Source organism: Halteromyces radiatus, assembly GCF_025201355.1.
Source record: "Halteromyces radiatus strain CBS 162.75 chromosome Unknown BX664scaffold_2, whole genome shotgun sequence".
Classification (NCBI taxonomy): Eukaryota; Fungi; Mucoromycota; class Mucoromycetes; order Mucorales; family Cunninghamellaceae; genus Halteromyces; species Halteromyces radiatus.
The window spans coordinates 3,330,381-3,350,251 of record NW_026251688.1 but is presented as its reverse complement, the minus strand read 5'-3'; the positions used below and the strand labels follow the sequence as shown (position 1 = coordinate 3,350,251).

The window sequence follows — 19,871 nt, the reverse complement described above, 5'->3', positions numbered from 1 at the left end:
TTAACTTTACAATATAACTTGATATCTTTTATTTATTCAAAGTTTATCAAATATAAAAATATTCAAAGGGCTCACATTTTATCATTCTGTCAATTACATTTCTTTTTTTTTTTTTTTTCTATATCATCATATATTGTAATTCATAAATAAAAAAAAAAAAAAATACCACAAATGGAAATAAAAGAAGAGTTTTTTTCTTTGGGATGGTACTTAAAAGTAGTATGAATGATATATTATATTTAATCTTATTATAAAAATATGTTGTTCAAGTACAAAAAAAAAAAAAAAAAATGATACACATTTCAAGAGACATTTAAGAATTTTAATGAATATAGCGGGTTCCTGTAATGGAATATTATAAAATGCTGGGATTGAGTATGATTGGCTGTAGAATAAATTTTTTTGTTTGGCTTTTTTTTTTTTTTTTTTTTTTTTTGTGGAGAAACTCAAGATTTTCCCTTTTCTTTCCGTTTTTTCTTTCTTTTTTTTTTTTTTTTTTTTTTTCTTTTTAATCAATATTTCCCTGACCATGTTTAGAAGCATTATTCGTACAGTAAATGTCCATAATAGACAATCCAACCTTTACTTGTCTTTACGTCATGCTTCTACTACCTCCAGCAGAAGTAAGTCAAATAGGATAAATCGATTCTTAATCCACTGATTCTTTATTGTTTTTAATTTCTTCACTTTAGCCAAGGTATTGACTACTGAAACGATGCATCCTCTTGTTCGACAAATGGAATATGCTGTACGTGGTGCTCTTCCTATTCGTGCAGAAGCTTTAAGCAAGGTAAAAAGAAGAAGAAGAAAAAAAAAGCAATCGGGTACTTATATATTTTGCTTATATCTTTGCTCATATACCTTTTTTTTTTTTTTTTTTTTTTTTTTTTTTTTTTTTTGGATAGCAATTGTTGACTGACAAAAATCTCGGGTTTGAACGTGTTGTATTTTGCAATATTGGTAACCCCCAACAGCTCAATCAAAAACCCATTACTTTTTTCCGTCAGGTAAATACATTACTTTGATCTTGTGCCTTTTTTTTTTTATTCTTCTGTTTATGGCTATGGTAATAACCTTTACTATTATTCCTTTATATATATAACAATTAGGTGGCCTCTTTGTGTGAAAATCCTGAACTACTCAAACCTAGTAACCGTGAGACTTTACTCAAGTTATATCCTGCTGATGCTATTGCCCGTGCTGAACTATTACTGAAGCATATTGGTAGTGTTGGGGCTTATTCTCATTCCAAAGGTATCCATCATATTCGAGAAAACGTTGCCAAGTTCATTGAAAAGCGTGATGGTTATGCTGCTGATCCTGAAAGTATCTTTTTAACTCAAGGGGCTTCTGCTGGTGTCCATACTGTGATCCAAATCTTGACTCAAAATAACAATTCCGGATTTTTGATTCCTATTCCTCAATATCCTCTTTATTCTGCTACATTGTCTTTGGTGGATGCCACTCAAGTTCCTTACTATTTGAACGAATCAAAGGATTGGGGTTTGGATGTGAAGGATCTCAAGAAAGCAGTGGATGAAGCTCGTGCAAAGGGTGCTGATATGCGTGCTTTGGTGATCATCAATCCTGGTAACCCTACTGGACAATGTTTAACTGAACAAAACATGCGTGAAATCATCGATTTCTGTCATACGGAACGTTTGGTTTTATTGGCCGATGAAGTTTATCAAACCAACATCTACAAGCCTGATTCTCGACCTTTCCATAGTTTCAAAAAGGTGTTATGTTCCATGGGTGAAAAGTACAAGGATCAAGAACTTTTCTCATTCCACTCTATTTCCAAGGGTATGATTGGTGAATGCGGTCGCCGTGGTGGTTACTTGGAATGTGTCAATATTGATGAAAAAGTGATGGATCAACTTTACAAGATTGCATCTGTGTCGTTGTGTCCTAATGTTCAAGGTCAAATTCTTGTTGATTTGATGACCAATCCTCCTGTGGAAGGTGATGCTTCTTATGATCAATATAAAGGTGAAGTCGATGCTATCTATCAATCTCTTGTTCGTCGTTCTTCCAAATTGGCCGACTGTTTCAATTCTTTGGAAGGTATGTCCACCAATGCTGCTGAAGGTGCAATGTATCTCTTCCCTAAATTGACTCTACCTCAAAAGGCTATTGATGCTGCAAAAGAAAAGGGTATGGCTCCTGATACCTTCTATTGTATGGCTATGTTGGAAGCTACTGGTGTTTGTGTGATTCCAGGTAATAAATAGATTTATGGGACAAAAAAAAAAAAAAAAAAAAAAGGCAAGAATATAAAAGGAAAATTATATATGGACTATTAACTTTTTTTTTTTTTTTTTTTTTTTGTCATCAAGGATCTGGATTTGGTCAAGAACCCAATACATGGCATTTCCGCTCTACTTTCTTGCCTGAAGAACACTTATTTGACACTTTCTGTACCGATCTCAAGAAATTCCATGGTAATTTTATGGCCAAATACAAGGATTAAAATTATATTAGATTAGATCTGTTTTATACTCTGTATGTAGTCATTGTTATGTTATTGTTATTCTATTTCTTTTTATTTTTTTGTATTACTTTCTTTTTTTTTTTTTCTTCAATAATAAAAATCCTCATCTTTATACTCTTTTGTTATTTTATTATTTTAGATGATAAAAAAACGAATAAAGAAATGAAAACTGGATAAAAAAAAAAAAAAAAGAAAACATCCATGATTTTTTTTTTCTTATTAACAATAACATATTCCTTCCTGATGATTTAATATAGGAATAATATCATAAATCATGGATAATACATGATGACGAATGAAAATGATGGTTATCTATTTTGTGATTTTTTTTTTTTAATCCAATGGATTAAGGATTCAAGTATTGTCGTATATTGCAGGGAGCGCTGTTCAATTTTTTTTTTTTTTTTTTTTGAGACCTCTCATAATTTTTTTTTCTTCTCTCGCTCTTTTTTCTTATTCTTAATCATATAACTTTCTCCTATCCCTTGAATCACTTTTAATCTTTTTTTACTTTTTATAATTCTTTATGGTTACAATGACGGCAACAACTATCAATTCATTAAAAACGAATGACCCTGGATCAGTGAAAACTGTTAACGGAAGAAAGGATGTGATGGCACTGAAACAACAACTTGCCGATTGTTTAGGGGACAATGGACCTTTATATTGGGATGCTTTGAGGGATTTCGTTATGGGAAAACTCAACCGACAGGAATTTGACTTTTATGCCAATTTATATCTTAGTCGTCAACATGGTAAGAAAATAAAAGAAGAATATAAAACTAGGACACTGACACGATACAACCCTCTATTTTATTATTATTTGATCTATTAGCTCATTTACACAATGCCTTTATTCTCAGTACGATACACAATGCTCAATCAGCTACACCACCTCCTTCAAGACAACGTACTGTAGGTTGGAAACGAAAACGCGGAAAGGATGGTCATGATCAAAACCCTCAGAAACAAAAAATGAAACTCGACATTATGTCTCTCAGTAAGGCTGATAGAGAAAGATTAAAAGCTTTGATCAAGGTAACGAATGAAAAACTATTATTATTGTTCATAAAAAAAAAAGAAATAGTTTTTTTTTTATTAATTGATATACTTTTGGTATTTTTAGAGTGGGGATAAAGATAGACTGCGTCCTTTTGTCAACAAACTTCTTGCACCTCGTGTCAGCAAACCAATTCCTTCATCACATACATTGAATCAACTACCGTCAAGTAAGATCTTTTATTAAAAAAAGATAAAAAGTATTAATATCTTTATTTATTTATTTTATTTAATATTGTGATAGACTTCAACATGGCCTATTCTCGTGGACTTTTGGCACCTCTATGTAGTGACTTGAGAGAACTGCCTCGAGCTGGTACATTGAAAGCTAGAATGACAAGCATAGCTATGAATCATGGATTAATGGGTGGTGTTAGTGAAGATGCTGTATATGGCATGTTATTTGCAATGGAGGTAAACTTTTTATTTATTTATTATTATTATTATTATTATTATTTTATTTTATTTTTTTTTAGAAAAAGGAAAAATGATGATTCATCCTATTAATAATTTGAATTCTTATTGTTATTTATTTAGAGCTACATTAAATCTGCTTTATCAAATGCTATTAGCAAATGTCGATACAATAGGTCAGTAGGGTTGAAAATGATACAAGATCGATTTACCAACCATGATGAAAAGGATGATATCAGAAAGGATAACAACGATGGAACATTACCAGGACCAACATCATCATCATCATTATCATCAACACCCAATCCACTATCAACCGCAGGACAGAAACAACATCAAGCATCACTGAACCTCCGAGATTTAGCGTTTTCCTTTCGTATGACACCTTATGTGTTGGTTGAGAATCTACTGAATGCAGAAAGGATGACAGCTTTGATTACTGATAGCGAAGATGAAGAAACGGATGAAGATCTCGATGATTCTGATTCTGATTCTGGCAATGACTTTATTATTTGATATTAGTCTAATATTCTTTTATGTATTTCCCTCTTGATTAGAAAAATCATTGATTCATTCCCATCTTCCTCGTTATTTTTTATTATTCTATTCATTCTCTCTATTATGTATATATGAAACCTAAATAAAGCTATGTTGACAAACATACTAATGAAGTGAACTGATTAATATTGATCATATATGCTTAGGGTATATATATTATGTAGATATGTACATGGCGCAAGGATATGCAGCTTTTCAAATAAAAAAAAAATAAATCAGTTCGGAGACAGTTCTTTTTTTTTTTTTTTTGCCTTTTTTTTTCGCACTTACATTTCCTCTTTTTTTTTTTTTTTTATTTTTTGTCTTTCCTTCTTCTCTTTTTCTTTTCTTTTTTTTTTTTTTTAAAAAAAAAATAATCCTCAATGACATCTATTGCTATGAAAAAGAAAACTATCACCAAGGATGAATGGGAACAACGATTAGCCAAAGTAGTTGTCGAAAAACAGTAAGACTACATTCATTAGACCAAAAACAAAATATGCCGATACTAATTTATTCTCACACTATTGTCTTCATTAGAACATTGAATCAACTTATTATGAATTATTTAGTCATTGAAGGGTATATGGAAGCTGCTGAACAGTTTAGTCGAGAAAGTGGATTATCTCCTTGTGTGGATTTACAATCAATTCAAGAACGCAGAGAAATTCGTCATGCTGTTCAATCGGGTGATATCGATACTGCCATTGACCTTGTGAACGACTTGAATCCGGAAGTATGTTGATGTGTCAAAAAAAAAGAGAAAGAATAAGTTATTATGTACTTGCATATCAGTGTATACATATATATTTATATATATGTTATAGATGGACTGGAACATACATGGAAAACTCATAATACTTTTACTTTTTTTTTTTTTTTTTTGTTTGACTATAGATTCTAGACACTAATCCCAAACTATACTTTCATTTACAACAACAACGATTAATCGAATTGATTCGTAAGGGTGATGACGAAGGCGCGTTAGCATTTGCAGCAGATGAAATGGCACCACGTGGAGAGGAACATCCAGAATTTTTACAAGAACTGGAACGCACCATGGCTCTATTGGCTTTTCAAGATATGCAACAATCACCAGTACAAGATTTACTTCATCCTCACCAAAGGCAAAAGACGGCACAAGAACTTAACGAAGCGATTCTTACTAGTCAATCTCGTGATCCTCATCCAAAATTACCTCATCTTCTAAAGGTCCTTGCTTGGAGTCAAGAACAATTGGATGAAAGAATGATTTATCCTCGTATCAATGATTTCGTCACAGCAGAATTGGTCGTTCAACAACAACAACAAACGGATCAACAAAAACAAGATCAAGATGAAATGGATACCGTCGATACCAACAATTCATTGTGATCCCAAATAGTCAAGTCTTTCTTCCATCTTTAGTTACCATTTCACTTCGTACATAGTCTTTTTTTTTTTTTTTTTTTTTTTTATCTCCCCTCTCTTCACAACCTTTTATTTCGTTCTAGCCTTTTAGTGTATTATAAGCAATTTTCTCTTTCTTTTTTTTTAACTTTTTCTGTCTTCTTCAATAAACAAAAAAAAAAAAAAATACAACTACCGTATTTTATTGTCATCTATACTTTTATTATCATCCTAACTAAATCTAAAAAATACTGTACAAAGGTATGATTCAAGGCTAAACTAAGTATCAGAGGAATGGGGAAGAGTAGCATTGATAGTAGTTGTAGTATTTGCAGTAGGCGGATGTTGTGTTGGAAGAGAAGGTGATTGTTGTAAAAGATCCAAAATAGTGTTCACTCGTTGTTCAGTACATTCTTGTTCTATACTAGGTTCCACCAGTAACAACTTGTCAAAGCCTTCAATAATAGTTTCGTTGGGAGGATGATAATTCTTAATAAACTTCTTCAATATAGCGATACCTTCTTTTCCTGAGACACCAGTTGGATGGTCTTTTCTTTGCATAACTCGATCACTGCATTCCTATTTTATAATGAAAACAAAGTCAATCACTTGATTATAGTCTTATCTTTTTTTTTTCCTTTATTTACCTGTTGACTGGCAGTAAACACAATACAATCCACTGGTACATTGAATTCTTGAGCAATAGTTATCCAGGTTTTCCGTTGACTAACATCAAAGTTACATCGATCCACTACTACATTGTACTGATCTTTCAAATATTTTCTTGTATGTAATTCACAATTTTTCCTTGATTTCATATCATCTTGATTAACTCTTCTCCAATCCTACCGCAAACAAACAATGATTAATAACATATAATGCTTTTTTATTTTATTTGCGACTTACTGGTCGACATTGTATAAGTTTATTTGAAAAGGTACTTTTTCCTGATCCTGGTAATCCAACAAGTACAAGTACACGTGGTGTTGTCATTGAGAATATCTACCAAAAAAAAAAAAAAATAAAAAATAAAAAATAAAAAAAAAAAGGAAAAAAGGGAAAAAAAAGAAAGAAAAAGAAAAAGAACGAAAAAAAAAAAAAGGCAGGACATAAACATTTCATTGACCGCATTGTTATCACAAAAGAAATTATTTTCAAGTTCATTTTATCATCGAAATGAAACATAATCATGTCATATGCAACAAAACTAGATTTACTGTTTCCTTTTATTTCATTTCTATTTTGAATTGGTACATTATTGTGTATAAAAAGCCTGCTTTTTTATATAAAAAAAATTTGCCATGGTCGTCTAGAGGTAAGATTCGCCCTTCCCAATCATCTCACAGAAAGGAAATAGGGTGCGACCGGGGTTCGATTCCCCGCCATGGCAAAAAAATGATTCCTATTAACTGGTGCTCCTTGTGTTGGGTAAATTTTTTGTGTTGTTAAAGATTTTTTTTGTTATTGAGTGTGTTGGGTGATTTTTTGGTTTATGGGTTCAAAATTGAAAAAGTAAACAGGATGATTGAAAGTTAATAATGTTTATAGTGAGCACCAGTACTTGATTACGCAAGCACACGTATAGGAAAAGAGATAAAATAAAAAAGAAAAGTAAAGTAAAGAAAAATAAAGTCCTGTTCCAAATTTGGAAGGTAGAAGTAGAGTAAAATTGTTCTGACTTTAAATATAGAACAAAGTGAGCCAATCAAAAGTGATAATCCACAATACAATCAAGTAGGGATAAAAAGATGTTTTTATTTTATTTAAAAAAAATATATAAAATATATTGATGAATTGAAAAAAAATAAAAGGCAGAAGGGAGGCTATTTATACTAAATTGATTTATAAGAAAAGAATCAATCATAATTCATCCTAAAAGAAATTTGTTTCAAACGGAATTCATTCACAGCATAAAAAATATTGAGGGTTAAAAAAATTTTTTTTTTTTTTTTATATATTTTTTCTCAACAGTGTGTTGGGTGATTTTTTTTGAATTGGTTATGGCTGTACTTGATGATTCTTGTGTCGTAGGTTTATAATAAAATTTTTCAAAAGTATTGGTGTTTAAACTCCAGTTTGCGTGTTCCTTTATGGATTGAATCGAATGACCTTTTTCCACCGCTTTTGTGCTCGACGCCGACCTGATTGAGTGGGCCTTATTTTTTGTCTTCGTTTCGCCAACATATTGATTTATAGGTTCAAAATTGAAAAAGTAGTTCAGATGATTGAAAGAGAATTATGATTATAGTGAGCACCAGTTCTTTCATATAAAAAGAACAAAAGTAAAATAAAAAAAATATAAATGTAAACCAAAAAGGAAATAGATGTCTTGATGATTTGATCACAGATGATGATGATCAACCAAATAACTTGAATAAAATGCTTGATGATTGCTTGATGATAAAAAAATAAAAATAAGACTTAGGATGATTTATTCCTTAAGAGTGGCCAATGTGATTTTGGTTAAAAAAACCTTTTTTATTGAATACAAAATATAAAAATTGACAATGAAAAAAAACTAAAAAAAAAAAAAAAATGGATATTTATACTAAAAAATAAAAAAAGAAAAATAAAGTTTGATATTTTTCAAACACTGGATTTTTTTCCACTGGATTTTTTTCCAGTGTTTGAGAAATATCCAACACGAGAAAAAAAAAAAAAAACCGATGTTTAGAAATATGTCAAAACTTAAGAAAAATAATAATTGATGAAGAGGAAAAAAAAAAAAAGGATTAGGGTTCAGGCGCCACTACAGATGAATAGTTGTCGTATCAGCATATTTCGTAACCATATGCGTAAAATAAGACTAAAGAATGCATTCACAAATAAAGAATAAATAAAAAAATACATTGTAAGATGGAATCAATTATATTGACGTGTAACAAAGTAGTTGGAATAAAAATAAAAAGTTTTATTAAATAAAAATATAACTACTAAAGACTACTAATTGATATACTACAACTAAAATTGTTATAAAGAAAGGAAAGAAATAGAAAGAAAATAAAAATTAACGCATATCTAAAATATAAAAAAATAAAATACGGACTTCGAAAGTTAGTATGCTCATGATCTTTTTGATACTATCAAGAAAGATATATATCAATATATAAACGCTTCAGGGCAACTAACATAATGAATCACTACACATATGATGATTCATCACATCAATAAAAAAATAAAATACTAGTAAAATTATACTCTCTGTATAACAGTATTACAAACTAAAATAAAAAAGAAAAGAAAATAAAAATTTGGTCACCAATCTTAAATATGGTGTAATCATACCAGTATTACGTATCACTCACTACGTACTTATATATAAGACCAACAAAACTTTTTGTATAGATACTTTGTCTCTTTTTTAATCATCTATCTTTTAAATAAAAAAGAAATCTCACAGACTTGTTCTCGTCTCCTTTTTTATTTTATTTATTTTACTAACCACATCTACACCAATTCCACAAAAATAAAAATGGTAATATCAAGGTGATGATATTGATGATGATTGTTCGTATAGTGAGCACCAGTTCTTTTATATAAAAAGAACAAAAGTAAAAAAAAAATAAATGTAATCCAAAAAAGGTAATAGATTTCTTGATGATTTGATCACAGATAATGGTGATCAAATAAATAACTTGAATAAAATGCTTGATGTTTGCTTGATAATAATAAAATAAAGGTAAAACTTAGGATGATTTATTCCTTAAGAGTGGCCAATGTGATTTAGTTTTTAAAAAAACTTTTTTTTATTGAATAAAATATATAAAAAAAATTGACGATTCCAAAAAAAAGAAAACTAAAATATGATGACTATTTATAATAAAATAAAAAAAATAAAATAAAAAAATATATAAATAAAAAAAACCATTGTGTTTGACATTTGTCGAACATATGAACAAAAGTTCAATGTTTGACATCTTTCAAACACAAGGTAGAAATTCAATTGTTTGAAAAAGGATTGAAAAAAATTCATTGGTCAGCAATATTTCCATATCCAACAGTTGAGAGAGAAAAAATTTTTTAGGAGCTGGGTTCTACTTCTACAATAGTGAGCACCAGTACTTGATCACGCAAGCACACGTATAAGAAAAGAGATAAAATAAAACAAAAAGTAAAGTAAAGAAAAATAAAGTCTTGTTCCAAATTTGGAAAGTAGATGGAAAGTAAAATTGTTCTGTTAAGGATTTTTTTTGTTATTGGGTAGATGATTGATTTATATATTTGTTGGATGATATTATTAAGGTAATAATATTGATGATGATTTATCGTAGTGAGCATCAGTTCTTTTTATAAAAAAAAAAATAATAGTAGTCCAGAAAAGGAAATAGATGTCTTGAATAAATGATCACTCTTGATGATGATCAATAAAATAATTTGAATATAAGTACTTGATGATTGCTTGGTAATAACAAAAATAAAAATAAAACTTTGGATAGTAGATTCCTTAAGAGTGGCCAATATGATTATGGTTAAAAAAAAAACCTTCTATTGAATATAAAGAAATAAAAATTGACAATAAAAAGAAAACTATCAAAGAGAGTGATATTTATAAAAAAATAAAAAAAATAAAAAAGATGATTGATAATAATAAAAATATAAATGAAAAGAGTATTTATACAAAATGAGTGAGAGGATCGCGAAAAAAAACAGTCAGAAGGTAAAGGATAAATATGATTGGCGGAAAGTCAAGGGGTAATTTTTTTTCAATGTCAGTGTAATACAGAACATGTCGATGATGGTTCACTTTAAAGATGAACGATTTTATGTAGAAGGATAAAGTTCATATCATCGATTCTTTTATTACTTGGTATCATCAATATTCATAGTGATGATTTTTTTTTCATTTTATTCTTTGTTTCTCCTCGTTTGAAATAGAAAAGATGATAAACATATGTTAATCCCTATTTCCCCTTGATGTCTTTCTCCTCTTTCTTCTTCTTCTTTACTAGTACTATTTCATTATTCTTCATTTTTATTCAATGTATATAAGATAATATGAATCAAACATATGAACATGATTTTATTTGTGTTTATCTAAATTTATAGCTTTACACCGTCATCATCAATGTTGATATAGGGACTTGGTGGTGATGATCATTGGATTTAACTAGGAGTTGAAAAACCTGATCACTCCCCATCCTTTTTTTTTTTTTTTTTTTTTTGTTGGAGACATTGACGATAAAAAAGAAGCTCATTGCGATGGCATCATCGTCTCTCAACCTCGTCTTTATCATCATCATCATCATTATCATTATTATTATTATTATTATTTCTATTTATTATCATCATCATGTCCACTGCCTGATTTAGGTGCCTGTGAGCGTGATGACAATCCTTGTAGAAAAAAAAAAAAAAACGAGAAAAAAAAAAGAGTATATGAAGATAGTATATCAATATAGATTATGATATGAACTCTCTTACTATTTATCATCATGGAGAAAAGCGACTCGCACATGTTAAGATCTAACTCCCTCTCTCTCCTCTTTTTTTTTTTTTTTTTTTTTAATCCTTCTTTCATCACTTGGGGTCAATGGGTTAAAAATATATTAAAACACCGTTAGGAAGCAGCAGTCGGTCCAATAATAAAAAAAAAAAAAATAACAACAAAAAGGTTGGGCTTCTTTTTTTTTTATTTCTACTTTTCTTTTCCTTTTTTTTTTTTTTTTTTTTTATTTTCTCTTCATATATTCATCATCATACAACATGGAAAAGTTTAAGGAAGTAAGTAAACTATACAAAGAAATAGAGAAAACAAAACATATACGTTTGTAATGAATTGATTGCGTGTATAAGTGTGTTTGTGTGAAAAAAAAAGATGAGTTGTGTTTGATGATGAATATTCTTTTACTTACGAACTTGTCATACTTTATTATTATATATAGAAATTGGCCTCACTTCGCTCTGAAATTGATACTGCCAACAACCGCGCTCAAGAACTTGAAGAAAAGGCCACTGCCTTGGAAACTCAACATGCTAACAAGGATGATGAATTCACCTCTTTACAAGAACGTGCCAAGCTTTTGGAAGAACAACTTGAACAAGCTGAAGCTGATTTGAAGGAAGCCAGTGCAAAGTAAGTGAAAACTATACCAGGAAAACTGGCAAATAGCTGGCTCGAGAATATTTTTTTTTTTTTGGTATTAAACTGGTTCTCATGATACTGATTTTCTTTTTCTTTTCATAGTTTCCGTGAAGCTGATTTGCGTGCTGAACAACTTGGCAAGAAGGCCATCAAGTTGGATCAAGAACTCAAGACCTTGGAAAAGAAGAATGATGAATTGGAAGAAAAGTATAGAGCTGCCAAGGCTGAAATGGACGAATTGGAATCTCAACTTGAAGGTGTTTAGATGGTTTATAGGTAGACTTGTATCGTTTAAGTTTTTTTATCCACTTTATACACCACACAAACAAACACATATATACATATCTACTTGATGATTCTCCCCTCTTTTCTTTTTCTCCTATCATTTTGCCCTCTTTTTTTATTTTATTTTATTTTATTTTATCCATATTTATCTTTTGATGGGAATAATAAAACAAACAAAACAATATAAATATGATTTATTGACTTAATGAATACCAGATTAAACTAGATTTTGGCGGATAAATCGGGACCATTGCTGATAGGCACGACTCCAGTAGGATTGATTTGCAAATGAGACATGTAATAATGACGTTTGATGTGATCCATATTAACGGTAGCAGCTACACCTGGTTTTTGATAAATACGACGAGCCCATTTCAAGATATTTGGATAATCCTTTTCAATTCCCTTGATGTTGCATTTAAAGTGACCAAAGTAAACAGGATCAAATCTATAGGATGGTAAGAAATTTAGATGAATGCTATCAACCAAAAAAAAAAAAAAAATGAAATGATTACCTGATAACAGTGGTCCATAAACGAATATCTGCTTCAGTGAATGTATTGCCTGCCAAGTAATCCGCATTTTTGAGATGTTCTTCAATTTTATCCAACCAGACGAAAACGTTAAATACATTGTTTTCATCTAAAATAAAAAAAAAAAAAGAAAAGATCAATTTTACTCTAAAAGAAAGGAAGAATAATGACACTTACATGCTTGTTGAGTTGAAGCAAAACCAGATTTGTAGACACCATTGTTCACATTATCATAGATAGGAGTGTTCCAATCATCAATTTCTTTTTGTAAAGCCTCAGGATAAAAGTTAATAGCCCTCTTATCTTCAGGAATAAAATCATTAAATGCTGTGTTGAACATTCGAATGATTTCAGAACTTTCATTGTTCACTTTTATATACATATAAAAAAAAAAGAGTCAATATTATTCATTCAAACATATTCATACAACCTATTTCATTTTTTTTTTTTTTACCTATGGTATTTAATTTCTTGTCCCAAAGAACAGGCACTGTAAATCGACCTTCATAATTAGGATTAGCTTGGAAATACAATTCACGAATGTATTGTTTGTTATTCACCGTATCAGGAATAGCTCCAGGACATTCTTTTTCAGAAGAGAATTTCCTATATCAAAAAAAAAAAATCAAGTCAGTGATTAGATAAGAAGATATTTTTTTTATGTTAACTTACCATCCTTTGTCACCTAAAAGATAGTCAACTACAGATAAACCTATGACACTATCCAAACCTTTCAAAGCACGTACAATGATAGTTCGATGAGCCCAAGGACAAGCCCAAGAAACATAAAGATGATATCGGTTACTATATATAAAGAGAAAAAGGTATATAAGCGTCATTGTATATATATATATATATATATAACACTTACGGTTCGGCAGCAAAAGTAGCTTTGGGATCAGTAGATACAAAGTCTCTAAAAGTAGAAGTTTGACGACGGAATTCACCATCTTTGGAAGCCCATTTCAAGATATTGTTAGACATATTTGGTTTAGTAAAAGTGTTATAAGAACGAGATAGAATAGGACGAGAAAAACGAAAAGAAAGTAAAGCCGCCGTCATTTTTTTTTTTCGTGTCAAAAATATTTATAGGGTTTTGCGGGCTCTTTTTAAAAGAGTGTGTGAATGAATAATAAAGAAAAAAAAAAAGTATACGATTTGTCATATTTTTGTAAGCCCCGGAGCCCGCCACACCCATCAATGATCAAATTTATGCGACGCAATGATGATGAGGAAGCGGAAAGTAAAAATCATGAATAATGGATGATTCAAACAAAAAAAAAATGCTTGCCAACAAAACAAAATGACACCGTATCGCGATCCATTCTTTTTTTTTCTCTTTTATATATATATATATGATGTTTAAGTTAATGATGTTTGATAATTTCTTCTTGATTTTCTTTTTTTTTTATAAATTTCTAACCGAGTACGAATTTAACTGCACCCATCATTCCTCATCAAGTAAATCCATCTAATCAGTCTTTCATTTTTTTTTTCAGTTATATTACTATCATCATCATTCGTGTGGGAATTCATGCAATAGGACTGGGAAAGAATAAATCCATAGAAAAAGCTTTTCATTGGATCAAAATAGCATTCACTCTCCGTATCATGCCCCCCCTCCGCATAGTTGACCATTGTTAAGTGTGATTCTCCTGATACCGAACAAATAATCGGGTTTCTTTTTTTTTTTCTTTTCTTGTTTTTCTTTTCTCTATTGTTATTATTTGATTTATCCTCTTATATGTTATTGATTATTCACTAAAGTGTAGTATTATATTCACTGATAATCCGCCTTCCAAAAGTAAATAATGGATTTACCTTATAAATCATCCACTCAACTTATTTACCCTGCACCTGTTGGAAAAGAGAGAGTGTTTGCTTTACAACATCTTGGATGTACATTTAAAGAAGGTGATCATGACGTTACAAAGATCGCCACTCCCGCTATTACTGATACTCAAGAAGACCTCATACCTACCTTTATGGATGCTGAAATGGTAAAGAAGAAAAAAAAAATCATGATTTTTCATCTGACATCAATTCTATTTAGGATAACAATACGACATCATCATCATCATCAACCGAATCAAACCCAATGATGGATCATAAATCAGGATAGTTTTTATTTTTATTTTATAGTTGTTGTATTGTAGATATGAAGATGAGGATGCATTTTTCTAAAAAAAGAAAGGATCATATATAAATAAATAAATATATAAAAGAAAAAGATGTATACAAAGAATGATGTTATGGGAAAAAAAAATAACGACTATTCTAATGATGCGCTTGTTTTTGATATGTGTGTATGTGCGAGTTTGTGAGAGGAGAGGGGGGGAAATAAACTAAAACACTACCAGTCCAGCCAGGTTTGGAAATATTCACAAGAGAAGGGGGAGATAGGACCATCTTCTTTGCAAAAGGTAAAGACCGGGCATCGACCACAAGGAGTTTCCGTCAAAGCTTCAGTTGGAAGATGAGATCTTGTTTTCCTTGATGCTTTGTATAACCACTGAATTCCATTTTCTTCACCCAATGCTGCGGGATCTTCGTCATCATCACTGAATTCTTCCATACCAACCATAAATGGTAGTCGTTTTTCTACTTCGCCATCATATACCAATACGTCTAATAAACTAGAAATATCCTTGACTGATAAATCGATAGATGAAATTCTTGATTCTGTGATAAATCGACGTACTTCATTGGCTGTAGGATAATGTTCGTAATCTGGTCCATATACTGCATCTCGTACCGATTCATTTCTTGGAAAACTCTATTCAATAAATTAAATAAATAAATGAATAAAAAACGTTAGAAAAGAAACAACAACAAAAAAAAAAAATACTCATATTACTTACTCTTGCCATAATGTATTTCAAACAAGCCGCTTTCAAACTGTCAATAAAATCTATATCCAATTCTTGATCTGTATACCAGGCTCCACCGGTGACTTCACTTGATGGTGTAATATTATATAACATATATATCTTACGAGTAGGATGCTAAAATTGAATTAGTAAAACAAGAAAAAAAATGTTAATATTATTCGATCACCACTTTAAAAGTTAATCTTACTTTGACATGCTTGACTGATTTGATTTCTTGTTTTTGCTCTAAGGCTTTCAACGTACGATTCAAAATAATAGTATGTAAATTGGTTTTCTTTTTCAAATCCTTGGTCCATAATCCATTATTCCCAGTAGCTCGAATAGCATTGTAAACCAATCGTTGTTCATCGTTTAATCGACTTGCTCTATTATAAAATACGTTAACAATCTTGTTTTCTTCCTACCTCTATTTTATACCTACTTTTCAGCATCTTGAAGATCAATGGCTCGTACCATATTTTCCCCATTGAGTTGTATTACTTCCAAGGTATTCTAAGCAATAATAACAATAATAATAAGAAGAAACAAGACCATTAATAAAAAAAAAGCTTATACTATTAGAATATGAAAAATAGAATTACCTTCTTTAATAAAGAGTTCATGGCAACAAAAGCTTCTTGAACTCCCATATCCTTAGGTCGATCATCAAACTTGACACCCTATTATCAATATATTATTATGATTAGATCTATTCATTCCATATTCCCTTACTTTTTTTTTTTTTTTTTTTTTTTTTTACCTTGCCACTCTCTTTTACAAACTTGTAATAAGCCCATTCATCTTTAGAAAGACCAAGAGGGATATCACCATCGGAAGATCCACCTTGCATTTTGTCCATTGGCTCTACCATTTTGAGTTTTGGTATATCAAAGAAAGAAAAGAGTGGAAATAAAATAAAAAAAAAAGCGCGGTTATTCCCAGGTCTTTTTTTTTTTTTTTTTTTTTTTTTTTTTTTTTTTTTTCAACAAACGACGGTTCAGTCACACAGTCCCACAAATCGATGCCGCATATACCGTAATACAATAGAGTAGTAATAATAACCATAATAATAATAATAAAGACTGATTTTATTCATATTACAAAAAAAAAAAAAACAATTTGACGAATGATAACTATCAATTACTTGGCCCAGACCATTTTGATCCTAAGATACTGCTCACCTCCATCCCCACTAGTATAGAAGCTACCATCCGGATCATCAGCAAAGACAAGCGGTCGAGTTTCACAAGCCAAAGGACAGGTTACCCATAAAGTATCGTATTCAGGAAAATAACCATCATAAAGAATATTGATACCCACCAGTAATCGATCCATATAACATTCCATCCAGAGTTCAATATCTGTATATATATCTTGTTGTTGATGTGCTATTGAGTGTCCATCATCTTCCACCAGTTTAAATGTCCATCGATAAGGCGTTTGAAGTTCAGTCCGATCATCTTGATTTATTACATCAGGATAAATATGAATACGACGTTCATTATCAGGTAAAGCATGAACATGAGCCATAGATTTCCCATAACACATAAAAGATCCTTCTTTGATAAATAATGGTGCCAGTGCATCTTCCAAGACGGATGGTACCGTAATCCATTGTCCACCGGAATAATATTGACCTGTTTGATAATGATACCATCCACCTGTTGTATTCACACCGTTGTTGTCAGACGGATAATAAAAAGAAGGAAGATAAACATGTCGATCTAATTTGTCTTGTTCATAAACAGGTGCCACCAATAATTGTGATCCAACCATAAATTCAAAATCCTGTTCATACGTATTTCTGTCATGAGGATGATCGTAAAATGTTGGACGTACTACTGGCTCATTGTTTCTATATGCCAAAGTCACATATAAGGAATACAGATGAGGTAACCACCGGTAACGCCATTCAAACGATGATCGAATGGTAGGAAAGATTTGAGGATACTATAAGAATAAAGAATAAATATATATATATATATTTGTAAATAAAAGATGGATAAGAAAAAAAGCCAATCCCTTTCTTCCTTTTTTTTCTTTCTTTTTTTTTTTTTTTTTTTTTTTTTCTTTCATCAACTTACCATCCAAGGTTCAGTGATTGATTTGTCTGAATTCCAAGAATGAATACAAAATCGAGTCCAAAAAACACCTTGTTGTACCCATCGCACCAATTGTTCAGGAGTAGGAGGAGGTCCACTAAAACCCGCAACATCGTGACCATATCCTGCAGGCATAGAGCATAATCCAGCACCGATTCCCATCGAAATATTGTAAGCCAATGTTTTCCAAGAGGTATAATTGTCGCCACTCCATGTTTGTGCCACCAATAATTGAGAAAAAGGAACGGTTGAACGAGTAATCAAACAAGGTCGTTCTTCAGGTAAATGTCGACGTACAGCTTCGTACGATGCTTGAATCATCAATAACGTTTGTACAGGAGAGTCGATATTCCATCCATTGTTGATACGAGATGGTCTACAAGGGATATCGATGGATGCCGATGGAAAGCCATCACATGTACGTTGACATTGGAATTGTTGTGATTCATCATCCATCATGGTGAATTCATTGTTGTCAAGCCATATATCGAATCCAAACCGTAGAAGTGCACTTGTCAAATTATCTTGCCAATATCGATAGCCAGCATCACTTGAAAAATCAATATAACTTGCTTGACCTTTTGTATTTCTTCCACCACGCCATTGCCATATCAAACTAGGACCATTTCTTGCCTCATCCCAGACAAATCCATGTTCAGATGCCACCTTATTGTAATCAGGATGATTCGTTAGTAACCATGGTTTGACATTAGCAAAAATCTTCATTCCGGCATCACGATATACTTTTGCTAGTCTTGCAGGATCGGGAAAACGACGCTTGTTCCAGGTAAATACCCAACGATCACCCTCTGTTTTCGCTGTCGAATCTACTGTATAACCAGAAGAAAGATGCATACCATCACAAGGAAGCTTGTATTGCTGTCTACATTTGTCTACAAATTGTTCCAAAAGTTCTTGAGCGTTATCTTGTTCAGCATATCCCATCGCTGAAGCCAAATAACCAAACATAGACCGAGGCATAAGAGAATAACCACCCATCATTTTATTGAATGTTTGAACTACTTTGGCTATTGATTTTCCACCATAAATCATGTAATAATCTAAAGGTCCTTTTTCTACTTGATAATAAGTATAATCACCCCACATCTACACAAAAAAAAAAAAAAATAAAAATAAAAAAATAAAAAAAAATGAGTACAAAATAATATGTATTATCCACTAAAATCAGACTTACTGCATCACGTTCTTGTCCCATATCCAATAATGTTCGACCAAAGTTGTTGTAATAAACACCATAGACTGATAAGGAGGATATGTTGGATAATCCAATATAAAATGGACAAAACTTGTACAAAGGATCTTGAGTTTCCGCATCATAACCCATAGTATCCATTCTTTCCAACCGAAATCTTCGTCCATCCAGATTTAATCTCCCAGTATGTTCACCCAATCCGTAATAAAATGTATTTTGACTTGTAGTTCGCCGACGTTGATAGTGCCATCTTGTTCCATGTTTGGGGTCATAACAATAGCTTCGATAAGCCAAATCTTGAGCAAACCAGTCTTTTTCGTCAAGGGGTCGCCAGGTGATACCAAATGGTGATAAAGTAATGGACGCTTCAATAGCATCAGTTGTCACTTGCACCATCTTTTTTTCTTTTTGATGGCCGTCATTGTTGATGATGTTAACTTTGAAAGCTGGTGTTTCTTGAAAGTGATTGTTATTCATTGGCGTTTTGTCTTCAGAGAGAGTATGGCAAACACGAATCAGATGATGGTCCAAGATAAAAATATTGATTCTATGGCCTTCCTTATTGATAAATACGAGAGGATGACTAGAAGCATCCTTCAAAGTATAGTCATCAGATACAAGTTGTCTCATGAGAAAAGTGTGAGAGAATGGAAAGGAAGAAAGAAAAGAATTAAAAAAAAAAAAGGAGGACCTGAGACTTATGCGCAGAAAAAGAGTTTAAACACAGCGGGAAGCCAAAAGTTAGATTTAATACAGTTTGTTGATGTAACATAACAAAAAAGAAAAAAAAAAAAGAAAAAGAAATGTATTAAGTGGATTAGAATATTATACAAATAAAAAGAAAAAAGATAAAACTGGATTAAATAACATAAACATAAAAAAAAAAAAACTAT

General features: G+C 31.2%; 9 protein-coding genes and 1 non-coding gene across 10 annotated transcripts; 6 read left to right on the top strand and 4 right to left on the bottom strand.

Moving 5' to 3' along the window:
• The first annotated feature begins 491 nt into the window (after nt 1–491).
• On the top strand, nt 492–2,600 carry BX664DRAFT_326306 (pyridoxal phosphate-dependent transferase). Its single transcript, XM_051544200.1, has 4 exons — nt 492–790; nt 906–1,007; nt 1,110–2,223; nt 2,340–2,600. The coding sequence occupies exons 1-4, from the start codon at nt 716–718 to the stop codon at nt 2,471–2,473; spliced, it is 1,425 nt and encodes a 474-aa protein (XP_051403640.1). The 5' UTR covers nt 492–715; the 3' UTR covers nt 2,474–2,600.
• A 352-nt stretch (nt 2,601–2,952) lies between these two features.
• On the top strand, nt 2,953–4,623 carry BX664DRAFT_356655 (transcriptional regulator of RNA polII, SAGA, subunit-domain-containing protein). Its single transcript, XM_051547906.1, has 5 exons — nt 2,953–3,249; nt 3,330–3,532; nt 3,621–3,723; nt 3,798–3,967; nt 4,091–4,623. Exons 1-5 carry the CDS (start codon nt 3,021–3,023, stop codon nt 4,481–4,483), a joined length of 1,098 nt encoding a protein of 365 aa, XP_051403639.1. The 5' UTR covers nt 2,953–3,020; the 3' UTR covers nt 4,484–4,623.
• A 224-nt stretch (nt 4,624–4,847) lies between these two features.
• Nucleotides 4,848–5,930, top strand: BX664DRAFT_326301 (CTLH/CRA C-terminal to lish motif domain-containing protein). Its single transcript, XM_051544199.1, has 3 exons — nt 4,848–4,970; nt 5,045–5,240; nt 5,402–5,930. The coding sequence occupies exons 1-3, from the start codon at nt 4,888–4,890 to the stop codon at nt 5,876–5,878; spliced, it is 756 nt and encodes a 251-aa protein (XP_051403638.1). The 5' UTR covers nt 4,848–4,887; the 3' UTR covers nt 5,879–5,930.
• Nucleotides 5,931–6,041: 111 nt separating this feature from the next.
• BX664DRAFT_383696 (AAA domain-containing protein) lies at nt 6,042–7,279 on the bottom strand (the record flags this gene model as incomplete). The annotated part of the gene is made up of 4 exons (XM_051549132.1): nt 6,042–6,472; nt 6,541–6,738; nt 6,800–6,895; nt 7,238–7,279. 4 exons carry the CDS (start codon nt 7,277–7,279, stop codon nt 6,173–6,175), a joined length of 636 nt encoding a protein of 211 aa, XP_051403637.1. The 3' UTR covers nt 6,042–6,172.
• Nucleotides 7,192–7,283, top strand: BX664DRAFT_t34. The gene has a single exon. It is a non-coding gene; the product is annotated as a tRNA-Gly (tRNA).
• A 4,271-nt stretch (nt 7,284–11,554) lies between these two features.
• Nucleotides 11,555–12,453, top strand: BX664DRAFT_326295 (uncharacterized protein). The gene is made up of 3 exons (XM_051544197.1): nt 11,555–11,614; nt 11,776–11,966; nt 12,078–12,453. Exons 1-3 carry the CDS (start codon nt 11,597–11,599, stop codon nt 12,238–12,240), a joined length of 372 nt encoding a protein of 123 aa, XP_051403636.1. The 5' UTR covers nt 11,555–11,596; the 3' UTR covers nt 12,241–12,453.
• Nucleotides 12,454–12,771: 318 nt separating this feature from the next.
• Nucleotides 12,772–13,777, bottom strand: BX664DRAFT_259143 (glutathione S-transferase; the record flags this gene model as incomplete). The annotated part of the gene is made up of 5 exons (XM_051540572.1): nt 12,772–12,902; nt 12,971–13,162; nt 13,248–13,399; nt 13,466–13,597; nt 13,665–13,777. The coding sequence occupies 5 exons, from the start codon at nt 13,775–13,777 to the stop codon at nt 12,772–12,774; spliced, it is 720 nt and encodes a 239-aa protein (XP_051403635.1).
• A 714-nt stretch (nt 13,778–14,491) lies between these two features.
• On the top strand, nt 14,492–14,915 carry BX664DRAFT_356650 (uncharacterized protein; the record flags this gene model as incomplete). Its single annotated transcript, XM_051547905.1, has 2 exons — nt 14,492–14,793; nt 14,847–14,915. Exons 1-2 carry the CDS (start codon nt 14,605–14,607, stop codon nt 14,913–14,915), a joined length of 258 nt encoding a protein of 85 aa, XP_051403634.1. The 5' UTR covers nt 14,492–14,604.
• Nucleotides 14,907–16,567, bottom strand: BX664DRAFT_326292 (RNA polymerase Rpc34). Its single transcript, XM_051544196.1, has 6 exons — nt 16,424–16,567; nt 16,266–16,343; nt 16,106–16,176; nt 15,872–16,049; nt 15,655–15,798; nt 14,907–15,569 (listed from the first exon to the last, which is right to left on the bottom strand). The coding sequence occupies exons 1-6, from the start codon at nt 16,532–16,534 to the stop codon at nt 15,147–15,149; spliced, it is 1,005 nt and encodes a 334-aa protein (XP_051403633.1). The 5' UTR covers nt 16,535–16,567; the 3' UTR covers nt 14,907–15,146.
• A 236-nt stretch (nt 16,568–16,803) lies between these two features.
• Nucleotides 16,804–19,374, bottom strand: BX664DRAFT_256711 (glycosyl hydrolases family 31-domain-containing protein; the record flags this gene model as incomplete). Its single annotated transcript, XM_051540471.1, has 3 exons — nt 16,804–17,613; nt 17,748–18,872; nt 18,961–19,374. 3 exons carry the CDS (start codon nt 19,372–19,374, stop codon nt 16,804–16,806), a joined length of 2,349 nt encoding a protein of 782 aa, XP_051403632.1.
• Nucleotides 19,375–19,871: the final 497 nt, after the last annotated feature.